The 13,079-nt window shown below is 42.1% G+C and overlaps 1 protein-coding gene across 9 annotated transcripts in view; it reads right to left on the bottom strand.

Annotated features, from left to right (window-relative positions):
- The window catches only part of Mark3 (microtubule affinity regulating kinase 3), an 87,852-nt gene that overhangs the window by 36,578 nt on the left and 38,195 nt on the right, over positions 1 to 13,079 (bottom strand). For all 9 annotated transcript variants that reach the window (XM_032908491.1, XM_032908492.1, XM_032908494.1 and 6 more), the window contains exons 4-6: positions 10,245 to 10,293; positions 7,011 to 7,076; positions 256 to 326 (exon numbers count right to left, since the gene is read on the bottom strand). In XM_032908491.1, the coding sequence (XP_032764382.1) occupies positions 256 to 326; positions 7,011 to 7,076; positions 10,245 to 10,293 (186 nt within the window). The remainder of the gene's footprint in view (positions 1 to 255; positions 327 to 7,010; positions 7,077 to 10,244; positions 10,294 to 13,079) is intronic.

Raw genomic sequence — 13,079 nt, 5'->3', positions numbered from 1 at the left:
CCAGCCCAACAAGTACTTTTTTTGTTTGTTTGTTTTTGTTTTTCGAGACAGTGTTTCTCTGTGTCCCCCCAGCTGTTCTAGAACTCATTCGGCAGACCAGACTGGCCATGAACTCAGAGATCTGCCTGCCTCTGCCTCCCAAGCGTTGGGATTAAAGGCATGCACCACCATGCCCAGCTTGGATACCACTCTTAATTGCACTACCAAGATTAACAATGTAACTTATGAATTAACAAACTAAACACTAATCCATACCTGTCTAAACTTAGCTCTTGCTTCTTTTTCCTTCATTCTTCCATGTGCAACCAAATAGTCAAATACTTCACCTATAATAAGAGAAATAAAATTAAGCAGAAATCCTACAACTGGGTGTTAATTTTCCCATAAATTGATAATGTTGTTTTAGTCTTTTTTAATTTAAAATATTTTTAGATTTATTTATTTTACGTGTATGTGTGTTTTGCCTGGGTGCATGCCTGTTGCCTGCAGAGGTAAAAAAGAGGTACTCTGTTCCCCTGGAACTTGAGTTCCAAATGGATGGTTGTGAGTGGCCCTATGGGTGCTGAGAACTAAACCCTGGTCCTCCACAAAAGCAGTCAGTGCCTTTTGCCAATTCTCTAGCTCTTATTTTTAAAATTTAAATACATCTAAATGTAAGTATGTAGTTAGTTAACAGTTCTAAAAACATGTTCACTAAGCTATAACTGAGGCTAACTAAGCTCACAGGAATAAGCCTGAGACTGAAGGTACACTATAAAAAGACTCTCACACATTTAAGCTATGTGCACTTTCAACAGCCTCAACAGAAATTGAGCAGTTAGGATGGAAAGGTAAGCCGGGTGTGGTGGCGCATGCCTTAACCCCAGCACACAGGAAGCAGACAGGCGGTTCTAGGCCAGCCTGTTCTAAAGAAAGATCCTATTTCTCTCCAGACCTCTCCCCAAAAAGTATCTTCCTGTAAGATTATTATCACCAGGCATTACTTTATTTTCTGCAAATGTCTTGATTTACTAATTAATAAATCAGTATTAGTTTCTATTATTAATGAACTGCTATTCAGTTATTAAAGGTAACTATCCACTAACTGCAGGCAATGCTCCCTGCTCTGGAGAACCCAGCAGCAAGGTCAGTAGAGCCCCTTTCCTGAGATCCCGCTAACAGGAGAAACAACAAACACACATGCACAGAGTGAGTCCAGGAGCCATGACAGCTGTGAAAAAAAGGAGGAAAATAACAAGAGTTTATAGGGCACATGTTTGTGCCCCTCTAACTATCTAATGGAGTGGACAAACTGTCAGAGTAAAAGACATAAACATATACATACACACAGACATACATACATACATACATACATACATACATAGGTGGGAGAGGAAAGCAGTAAGGCAGACACAGGTACTGGAGAAGTGTAAACAATGGGGAAAACACAGGGCAGGGTTTGCAAAGGGCTCTGCTATACTCTAAATGAGGTGAGAACCTAAAACTGACTTTGTACAAGTATCACTGACTGCAGACTGGGAAGAGTAGGATGAGAGGACGGGGTGGGAAGCCACTCTAGTACCTATGCAGTAACCAGTCGGGCAGAAGCAGGACTGCCTACAAGGGGTACGCAGCAGTGGTGAGCAGTGAGGCTCAGGACAGGATGAGGTGATGCCAACAGAGCATGGTCGTCATCTCTGGCTTCTGCACACTCTGGCATCTGGATATGTGGTTCGCAGTTGTTTGAGGAGGTTTCATAGGTATGGACTTCTGTTCGCTGGGGATGGGCTGTGAGAACTGAAAATCTCACCCTACTTCCAGAGTGTTCTCTCTGCCTTAGTGCTGGGGTTGAAGATGGGCGCTCTCAGCTTCCTGCTCCTGCTGCCATGACTGCTGCTTGCTGCTCTGCCACCCTGCCAGGATGAATGCCTATCCCTGGATCTATAAGCCCAAGTAAACGCTTCCTTCTCTAAGTTGCTTTAGTGTTTTAACATAATAAACGTAGGACACATACCAACAACTACACAGCAAGTTCATGGCAAGCCTGGGATTCAAAAGACCTTGCCAAACCGCCCCACTATCCCACACTAAAAACACAATAAACCAAAAAGGTAAGGCAGAAACCTGCCTTAGTGGTTAAAGGTGCTTCTTACTCAGCCAAGAAGACTTGAAGGTGGACCACCACATCTTTTGAACAAGGCAGATGTGGTCTTCATAGGCCTGTAATCCCAGTGCCATAGAGAGAGTCAGGAGGATCTCTCTCTGGTGCGTACTGGCTGACAGCCTAGCTAAAAAACTCAAGTTCCAGGTTCAAGGAGTGAGCCTTCCTCCAGGGAATAAGGACAGAAGGACAGAGGAGGACACCTAACCCTATCCTGTTTTCTGTGACATGCATGTGTGAGCATGAGACCCATGCATGCACACATATACACATATCACATACACATAAGAAAGAAAACTATTAGTAAATGAAATGACTCACTGTTGTACCAACCATACCTGAGGTCCAAATATCCAAATCATTCTTTATAAATTCAAATACAATATTGTAGGTTGATGTCTATATGCAGGTGAGGACTGTCACAAGTTAGGTCAAGGCCATGATTGGACAGTAAAAAAAATAAGGAGGGGACAAAGCTTTTGTAAGGTAGGAGAGAAGGGGAAGGAGGAGGAGAATCAAGATGGAGACAGAATGATGATCCAGATCTGGATGGTCTTGATTTGCCAAGGTAGTTATGTTTATTTCTTAACGGATGGATTTCTATAGGCAAATTTACCTTATCTAGGTGGGCAGTTTATAGCCTTATCAATTGGTTGTGAATTTATTGTATGGATATATTGTGGATTGAGAATTTAACATATAAATCTGATTGATAAATTATAGTTGTTTTTTTTTTTCCTTTTCTTTTTTTCGGAGCTGGGGACCGAACCCAGGGCCTTGCGCTTGCTAGGCAAGCGCTCTAGCACTGAGCTAAATCCCCAACCCCTAAATTATAGTTTATTGAGTCATGATGTCACTGGGTTGTTGGGAGTGTGGGCAGAGTCCGTGATAAGCCACCCATGCTCGATTTCTAGAGACCTGATTTTACTGGATAGCTGGAACCAGAGAGTTCGTGGCTCGCACTGGGAGAGATACTAATCAGAGATAAATTATGGTTAGTACAGGTGCTAGCAGCACAGGATAAAAGGTTTAGCCATTTTTTTTTTAATATTTACTGCAACACAATATAAGCCTCTTAAAAGATTTCAACAACTGTGAAGCACACTCACAATAAGTAACTAAGTTTTATAAATCAGGAATACAATTTATAAGCTGGAAAAAATTTTCCTATCACAGATGTATTAACACTCAGATTAAGCCACTGGACAAAGAACCAAGTGGAGCCCTGAGCGCTCCTGTAAACGTCAGGGGTATGGCACGGCCGGGACAGCTCAGAATGCACAACTTTATACCACCTTTCATTCTTGAACCCAGCTAGTCATGGCAGGCCTGACCTTTCTGGGCTTTACTTTTATCTATAAAAAGTAGGTGACATGGATGATTTCTATGCAATTCTAAGATTCTACCAAATGAAAAGGTACTGCCAGACACGATGTGCGTGGCTTTATTTTCAGCACTCAGGAGGCAGAACCAGGCAGATCTCTGAGTTTAAGATCAGCTTGGTCTATAGAGCTAGTTCTGAGGTGCAATGACCACACAGTGAAAGCAAGTTTCAAACACAAAGAAAGGAAGGGAGAGTGGGTAAGGAAAAAGTATCCAGGTGGTGGTGGTGAGCCAATTTAATTAAAACTTTTGTCATTCCTATTCCTGTAGAAGGACGAACTCATTTCAACAACAACACAGGATGTATTCAAGACAGTGAGAGACCTTAAGTCATACTGCCGAGAGCTTCGTCAACATACCCACTGTGACCCTCAGCCCGTCAGACATTACATGTCAGATCCCACAGTGCCTTCACCATACAGTCTGTCTTTCCGAGGCTCATCTGCATTTTACCAAGGCAGGAAGCCCTCCACCCCTCCAGTTAAGCTAAGTAATCTATAGCCTGGGCACTTTGAACAGGAACAGAAGCCGGTGACAAACTGACAGTGCGGAGGCTGCAGCGCTCAGTCACCCGGTATTTACCATGTACAAGGGGGGCTGGCCTTGAACTCAGAGATGCTTTTGGTACTGCCAGAAGTAATGGGGTTAAAAGTGTGCCATAACGCCTTTTGAAAAGACATTAGTTCATAACTTCTTTCCCTTTAAAACAAAGTGTGTACATGCATGTGTAAATGCGGGGAGGGCCTGGGGAAGGCCTCAGCTCAAGGAGGACAGAGAAGGCCATCAGGTGCATTGCTGCGTCACTCTCTGCTTTATCCCCTTGACACAGGGTCAGCTATCACTGAAACTAGAGCTGGGCTGGCACCCAGCAAGCCCCATCAATCCTCCTGTCTCTGCTCTCAAGAGTGCTGGAGAGAGGGGTGTTTGTGTGTGCATGTGTGTACACTGTTCATGCAGAGGTCCTGGGTTCAGCTCCCAGCACCCACATAAGAAGGTACACAATTAATTGCCTCTTAACTCCAGTTTCAGAAAATTAGATGCCCTCTGTGGGCACCAGCACCCATGTGCTATATAAAAATTTGTGTAGACTCACCCACATACACATAAAAATAATAACTCTTAAATAAGATAAAAATAAACACAATACATAGTCAATAATGAATTCAGAGTATTGAAGAGTGATGCTAGAGGTATGTCCACTAGAACACATTCCAAGACATGCTTATAGTTTTTTAAAGACTTATTTTCCAGGGGTTGGGGATTTAGCTCAGTGGTAGAGCGCTTGCCTAGCATGCGCAAGGCTCTGAGTTCGGTCCCCAGCTCCGGGAAAAAAAAAAAAAAAAAGACTTATTTTCCTTTCATGTGCACTGATGTTTCCTACATGTATGTCTGTGAGAGAACATCAGATCCTCTGGAATTGGAGTTACAGACAGTTGCAAGCTGACATGTGGGTGCTGGGAATTGAACCGGGGTCCTCTGGAAGAGCAGGCAGTGCTCTGAACCCCTAAGCCACCTCTCCAGCCTCCCTCCCCCCCATTTTGAACACTTACAAGTTTTTATGTAGGGCTGTTTGCCTGCATCAGGTCTGTAGAGTATGTACATAAGCATGTATCCTCAGAGGTCAGAAAGAGCATGGACCCCCTGGAACTGGCGTTACGATAGCTGCCAGCCTCCATGGTGCCAGAGGCAAAGTGAACAGTTGAGCAGGAAGTGCCTGTCCGATACAAACAGTGGACCGTACAGGTGGCTCAAACACTAGGGCCGTCAGCCTCACCTCAAGGACCACAGAAACTGTACCTCTACTTGTAGTCACAGGTGCTAAAGCCATCATTTTTGGCTTTGGAACAGATAAGACATTGATGGCATGTGTTAGAGTTGAGGATATAATTCTGTGATAAAGCTTATGCTTTAAACCCTAGTTTTCAATCCCAAGAGCAAAAACAAGACAACAAACAAAACTAAGAAACCGATAAAACATCTAACATGCACTAATACATAAAAACATCAAATACTTAGGATTAAAAAATGTATGTAGACGCTCGTCTCCATTTACCTCTCAGATTTAACATTAAAAAGAAGAAATCTCAGCACATGGCACAGTGTAGAGGGCTTTGACAACCTTCTGTTAAGTATAATAGTGTGAGTCGGGACAGATGAACAAATTCTGTATTATCTCATTATATTTGGTCGCTAAACTACTCAAATTCAGCACACAAACAGTTTGGTGGATGCATGGAGCTAAGAAAGGGGTAAGAGTCAGTCCCAGTTTGGGAACTTTCCAGAGAAACAGGTAACAGTGAGGGTACATAACTATGCAAATGTCACTGTGCTAGCTAGTTTTATGTCAACTTGACAAAGGTAGAGTCATCTGAGAGAACCTGTCTAGTGGAGGCATTTTCTCAATTGAGGGGAGCCCATTTATCTGGGTGGTTTTATAAGAAAGCAGGCTGAGTGAGCCATGAGAAGCCAGTACAGCCTTCCTCCATGGCCTCTGAATCAGCTCCTGCCTCTGCTTCCTGCCCTCTTTTAGAGTTCTTGTCCTGACTCTCAGTGATGGACTATGATGCTGAAATATAAGCTAAACAAACCCTTTCCTCCCCAACTTACTTTTGACCATGGTGTTTATTACAGCAAAAGAACCCCCGGCATTAGTAGCACCTGCCTTTAATCCCAGCACTTGGAGGGAGGCAAAAGTAGATGAATCTCTGAGTTCAAGGATAGCTTGGTCTACAGAATGAATTCTAGGATAGCCAGGGCTACTACACATAGAAACCTTGTCTCCCAAAATTAATAAGCAAGACGATGATCAGAAGTTCAAGGTCATCATGACAGAGATTCAGATCCTAAATTTTATTTTTATTTATTTTTTTTTTCTTTTCTTTTTTTCGGAGCTGGGGACCGAACCCAGGGCCTTGCGCTTGCTAGGCAAGTGCTCTACCACTGAGCTAAATCCCCAACCCCTAAATTTTATTTTTTAATCCTTTTTTTTTTTTCCTTCGAGCTGGGGGACCCGAACCCAGGGCCTTGCCTTCCCTAGGCAAGCGCTCTACCACTGAGCTAAATCCCCAACCCCCAGATCCTAAATTTTATGTGATACACATTTACCACAACTGGAAAGAGAGTTGTTGTATATTGTCAACTAGTAATGCTAATAGTAAAGCCAGAGGGATGTTTTCAGAGGGTAAAGTGCTGGTCATGCAGCCTAATCACACTTGAGTCTAAGGCCACAGTGGGAGCAAAGAGCCAAGCCTTGCACGCTGTCCTCTGACCGCTCTAAGTGTGCTGCTGCAGATGTGTCTACACATATGCACAGTAAATGTAATCAACCACTACAACCCACAGTACTGACAAGGCACGGTTTTGACTCTGATCCCCGTGTTAACTAATGCCTTAAAGACTACCTATCTGTGGCTGCAGATTGCTCTTAAAGAGAAAAGGGGGAAATACATACTCATAACCTCTCCGGAAGCAATATAAATGTGCTTACCTCCACTTGCATATTCCATGATTAAGTAGAGTGTTTTTTCCGTTTCAATGACCTCGAACAATTTCACTGGGGGAGGAGAGAAGACAGACAATGAAAAAGAACAAATGTCTGTAAGTACAAGACCTGACCAATAAGCTACAAACCCCTCAACTTTTTCCTGTTTAAAGGTTTTTTGAGAGCTGGCCCTTATAAGTGTTTTTAGGGGTTAAAAACTATTTTGCATTACAGACTTCTGTAACAAACAAAGAAGCCATAAACATAAAGCTTCTTTCCGGGGTTGAGAATGTACTCATCAGTTTGGCCATGACAGCTTCCTCACTGCTCTTGCCCCGCTGTCCTGTTCCCGTCTGCATGCTGTCTGTCTGTGTGGGTGAGCCCCCCTCCCTTCTAGCACCTCACTGGCACCGTCCGTCCTCCAGTCTTCTTCCTCCTCCTCCTCTTCCTCCTCCCCCTCCTCCTCCAGGCTTTCTGCCCACCCAGGGAAACTCCTTGCAGCCCTCAGACAACTAGACTCCTTTGTTAATAATCTGAGAGTGAAACAAGAAATAATTAAAGGGAAACGTGCCAATTACATACATTTCTTTAGTAATGCTAGTCAAGTGCTATCCCCAAACTCTGTAATATTTATTTTGAGATATGCTCTAAATTGTAAGGTTGGCCTTGAACTCATTCTGTAGTTTAGACAAGCTGTGGACTTAGGGTTTTCCTGCTTCTGCCTCTCTAGAAGGTATAGGTGAGCCACAGACCAGCAAAAATAACTTTTTTTTCCTTTCCTCTAAAGCTGATATGAGCCCAGGGTTGTAGGCTTGCTAGGGAAATATTCTATCACCAAGTTAAATTCCTACCCTCTAGAACTTTAAATTAAAAAAAGAGAAATTCAGAGGCCATGATGGTCTACATAGTAAGTTCCAGGATAGCCACATAGCTACATAGTGAAGCCCTGTTTAAAAAATAAACAAACGGGCTGGAGAGATGGCTCAGAGGTTAAGAGCACTGACTGCTCTTCCAGAGGTCCAGAGTTGAATTCCCAGCAACCACATGGTGGCTCACAACCATCTGTAATGGGATCTGATGCCCTCTTCTGGTGTGTCTGTGGATGACTATAGTGTACTCATATGAAAATAAATAAATAAATTTAAAAAAATAAAACAAAAAAAACGAAAACACCAAACAAAGTAAAAGCAAACAAAACAATGATTTTTTTCAGGGAGAGGGGATTGTCAGTGAAATTTTACTATGATGGCTTCTTTGTTTAGGTAGAACTTTCTAGTTCTGCTAATTCATAAAGCTATAACACATCAAACATAAACATTTAAAAGGAAAATAAAGTAAATGCCAAGCTATTAAGTCACTATTATATAGATCTATTTGGTTTTCTTATTTTCTTTAAACTTTTCTCAAAAAAAACAGGGTGCAACTAAATGATGTCTTTTATTTCTTATGACTTTTTCTTTTTCTTTTTTTCTTTTTTTGAGAGCTGGAGACCGAACCCAGGACCTTGCGCTTGCTACCACTGAGCTAAATCCCCAACCCCGATTTCTTATGACTTAATAAGACACTAGATGGACCGACAAAACACCTGACAGAGTGGTTGGAGTGTGAGTGAACTGATCACATTCTCAGGCCATTACTTAGCTTCTATGTTCGAACTGCTAAGAAAGCTAACTGGGGAAAGTTGGAGCAGCACTGGTTAATGAGCAGCATAAGGAAGAATCATGTTAATATGTGAAAGCAGACAATAGCTCTTTTAAGAAAATTCTTTAGGGGTTGGGGATTTGGCTCAGTGGTAGAGCGCTTGCCTAGGAAGCGCAAGGTCCTGGGTTCGATCCCCAGCCCCGAAAAAAAAAAGAAAAAAAAAAAATTCTTTAACTCAATATGGCATTAATGCCTTTGATCCCAGCACTCTGGAGATGGGAGGCATCCAGAATATATAGACAAACCCTGTCTAGAAAGAAAAACCAAAACAAGAAAACACAAGCAGAAGAACCAAACAACAACGGCAATTTAAATCTGTTACACCAAGTAAGTGGAGGGCTGTGACCTTTGATCCCAGGGACAGAAGTGATCAATATTTAGTGATGAAATTCTGGCCAGTAAGGATAAAATAAATTTTTGGTGAAAAATTAGAATCTAAAAATCCATATGTTAATGATTAACCTCAAAGACATGAGATGGAAAACAAAGGCTTTTTTTCATCATTATACTTCTTGTGATTTTTCTTTTTCCCCAAACATATTTACCAATTCTAATATATACAATTTTTCACTAATCTTTTCAGAATAATAGCCTAGTAACTTTTTTTCACAGTAGTCATAAAACAATGCTAAACATGACATTACCCATCTCGTTTACTCTTGAAATAATATATTTTTTTAAAGATTTATTTATTTATTTATTTACTTCTTATATATGAGTACACTATAGCTGTCTTCAGACACACCAGAAGAGGGCATCAGATCCCCATTACAGATGGTTGTGAGCCACCATGTGGTTGCTGGGATTTGAACTCAGGACCTCTGGAAGAGCAGTCAGTGCTCTTAACCACTGAGCCATCTCTCCAGCCCATTGCAATAATATTTTTAAAATAAAGGAGCTGGGAGGTGCTGGGTCTTAATCCCAGCATATGAAGGCAGAGAAGAAGGTGGATCTCTATGAGTTCAAAGGCCAGCCTGCTCTACAGAGCAAGTTACAAGACATCCAGGGCTGCACAGAGAAACTAGAAGAATAAAGGAGCCATTATTTTATAAAAATACAACCACACTATTTAAAAGGCCCTATTATGACATACAGAATCAAATGTTTTCACTGGTGTGGAATTTGTGTGTTCCATCTCAGTCCTGCAATTATAGGAGAAAGATAAATCCTTTCCTCTTTAAATATGTATCATAGTTATGCACACAGGATACACGGATAGTTCCTATACATTATACAGCATGCATCCCATATTCTATATACTGCTCTTTGAAAAAATTACCAAGTAACAAGATGCAAATTAACCAGCCTGATTATACATATTCTTATGGCACTAAAACTTAAGTCAAATGCTTAATACCTGAAATTTCAAAGAGCTGGCACAAACTAACTTGTCCATGTATTTTATTCAAAATGTACATGGGCATGGGGAAAAGGATGGAGCTTCCTATCACTTCAGACATACATGTTTATTTTAGCTTTATAACATATTTTCAAGACTGTATATTTAAACCCCAAAGTATTTAAGAAAACAGAAAATACCTATGTTTGGGTGATTTAAAATCTTCATTATTCTTACTTCTCTGAAGAGCTAAAAAAGCAAAAGACAAACCCTTATATTATTAAATGTTATACTCTGCTTACAGCAAAATAAGTTTTTTCTTAAATGACTGTTTCATTATTTACATTTTTTACGCTATTCCTAAGAATAAAATAACACAGAAATGCAGAGTAACCTGAAGTACGTTTATAGCCCATCACCAATGCTTCCATTAATGGAAACAGCAGCTCCTGAGAGGAGCAAGTACCACACTCTGAATTTACTTCTTTACAAACAAGGTTAGATCTAGACTAGAACAGCTTGTGATTAAACCTCATTGTCCACAAGCCTGAGGTTCAATAAAGACCTGTGCAGACCCAGGGAACTGTATTAGGATGACATGAGATCCTTCATTCTAAACGATTCTACAGTGAAACTGAACAATACGGATTGGGAAGTCCTAGGTGGAGAGGATGGTGACAGCACAACGGGAGCCATCTGCAGCGCAGGCCTCTGGAGCCACACAGCACGCACAGCTACACTTGCTGTGTTCCTTGCTTTAGCCAATGTGATCCTAGCAAAGTGAAAATGAGCAGGAGCTGGAGAATAGGTTTGCCATCAGGGTCCATTCTTAGAGCAGCATAAAGTTGGCCTCTGCTGCTTTCAGGATGACCTTCTCCCCAGAGTCAAGCCCGTCAGCCTAATAGCACACGACTACACCACTGAAGCAGACTTTGCACACCTGGCTGAAGCAGAATATGCAGAGTAGATCGACAGAAGTAATAAAATGTGTGGTGGAGACACATACCGAGGACTTGGAGAGGAAAAAGTGTATCGCTGTGGATTGGATTAACAACAGGATCCAAAAGCTACAAAGAGATCGAGTTCATTTTGGCCAACCTCTTCCAAAGTTGTAGTACCTTTCTATGGGGAACACAGCTGGGAAAGGCCTAGATTAACAGACTGCATCTGCAGAAAGGAGCTGGTGAGAAGGCTCAGGGTTCCCACTTTGCCAGCTCTGTTCACTGTGTCTAACCTACATTTAAATGAACAGCTGTAGGTAGATGGCTATAGAGATTTATACCTGAGTTCATATCTTAAGTATAAGGACCGATATAGACGCCTATCTTAAACACTTTATGATTTTTAATTATGGGGGAGGAAGTGGGCTTACGTGCCTGTGGAAGCCAGACAAAGGAAATGGCTGTTTGGTTTGCATGTGTGTTTGTGTGCACTGCATGTGTTTCGGGTACCCTGGGAAGTCAAAAGAGGGCAGCTGAGCATTTGATCCCCTGGAACTAGATGGAGTTCCTGATGGTAGTAAGCTGCCACTCGAGTTCCTGGAATAAACCCAGGTCTCTAAAAGCAACAGGTGCTCCTTCTCACTGACCCAGCCCTAACAGTGACTAACCCTGACTCTGCCTCACCCCCAAGGCATGGGCCACCGTGTCCAGCCCAACAGGAACGCTTTAATTTCCTACATAAACGCCTCCTGCTGCTGCTTCTATATTTTGTGTTCTGAGTGGAGAAGACTGCCACTCTGGAATGTTCATTATATTGAAAAACTGTTATGTGCTATTAGCATTCTGGAATCTGGCTTACACTTCCTGAGCTTCAAACCCAAGCATGGTTATGTCAAGTGTCTTTCAAAGCTCCTAGTTCTGTGAAAGGAAAAAGGTAATGGCCCAAAGTCAAAACAGCCTTAAAAACAGCTAGAAGGCAAACCATCTCCAACAGAGGTTATTGTTTATCCCACGATATAAAAGTGCCTAAAAATCATGGAAGGCTCAGCTCTAGACAAAGTTCAACTAAAAACTCCATCTGACTGTCTCTACTTCCATAGCCAGCCACTTTCTCCTGGAAGCTCTAAGTACTAGTGTGATGATGCTGTTGCCTTCCCCATGTTTAAACTCTTACTTGGAAACCTCATCTAAGGGGACCATTTTTCTCTGCCCAAGAGTCTCTCTATTGGGAATTCCAGCCAGCTGTCTTAAAAGAGCTTCCCTGGTTGATGTCTGGCCTGATGTTCCAAATGCTTATTTGATGGTGTTTGCTGGTTGATGTCTGTCTAAATTCTACCTGCTACTTATTCTTTTATTTTGGTTTGCTGTACACTTAATAAACTCATTCATTTAAGACCCGTATCTAACTATTGTAGACTATTTTCTGGACCAGACAAAACACAACCACACTCCTCACAACTACTCAGATTTGGCTTCTTTTCTGGCTTCCTTCTGTCAAGCAACAGAGACACCTGCTTTATAACGTAGTACAGTTATCCCTTGCATCTCTCAACTGTTTTCACAAACCTTGAACTAGAAGGCTTCACAATCCGCAGTTAAACCTACCTTAGGACACTGTACCAAGAGCACAAGTAGCAGGCCTGCCCCATTCAGCCTGTGCTTATCAACAGCAGCAATGCCCACAACTCCATGCCCATAATAGGACATGCTCTGTTCTCAGAGAATCTCTTTTCAGCTATCAAGTACCAGGCAGAATCAAGTGAGTTTCCTGTTTAACACCACAATTAACTCCTCACTTCTTCCCTGAAATGTCTTGAATATCTCTCAAAGGAAGGGATGCTGACACTTTTTTTCCACCTGAGACAAGGCCTTAGCTTGCATTGAACTTGCTATGTAGACCAGGTTAGCCTCAAACTTAAGGAGATCTGCCTGCCTCTAGCTCCCAAGTACTAGGTAAGCACTGCCCTGGCCTCCCACACATTTTGTGTGTGCGTGTTTATTATGATGCCCTCCCTCCACAGGGCCTGAAACCAAGTCTGGCGGTGACGCCTTTAATCCCAGCACTAAGTAGGCAGAGGCAGGAAGGTCTCTGTG

This window comes from Rattus rattus, chromosome 7, assembly GCF_011064425.1.
Source record: "Rattus rattus isolate New Zealand chromosome 7, Rrattus_CSIRO_v1, whole genome shotgun sequence".
NCBI lineage: Eukaryota > Metazoa > Chordata > Mammalia > Rodentia > Muridae > Rattus > Rattus rattus.
This window is presented reverse-complemented; position numbering and strand designations above follow the sequence as displayed.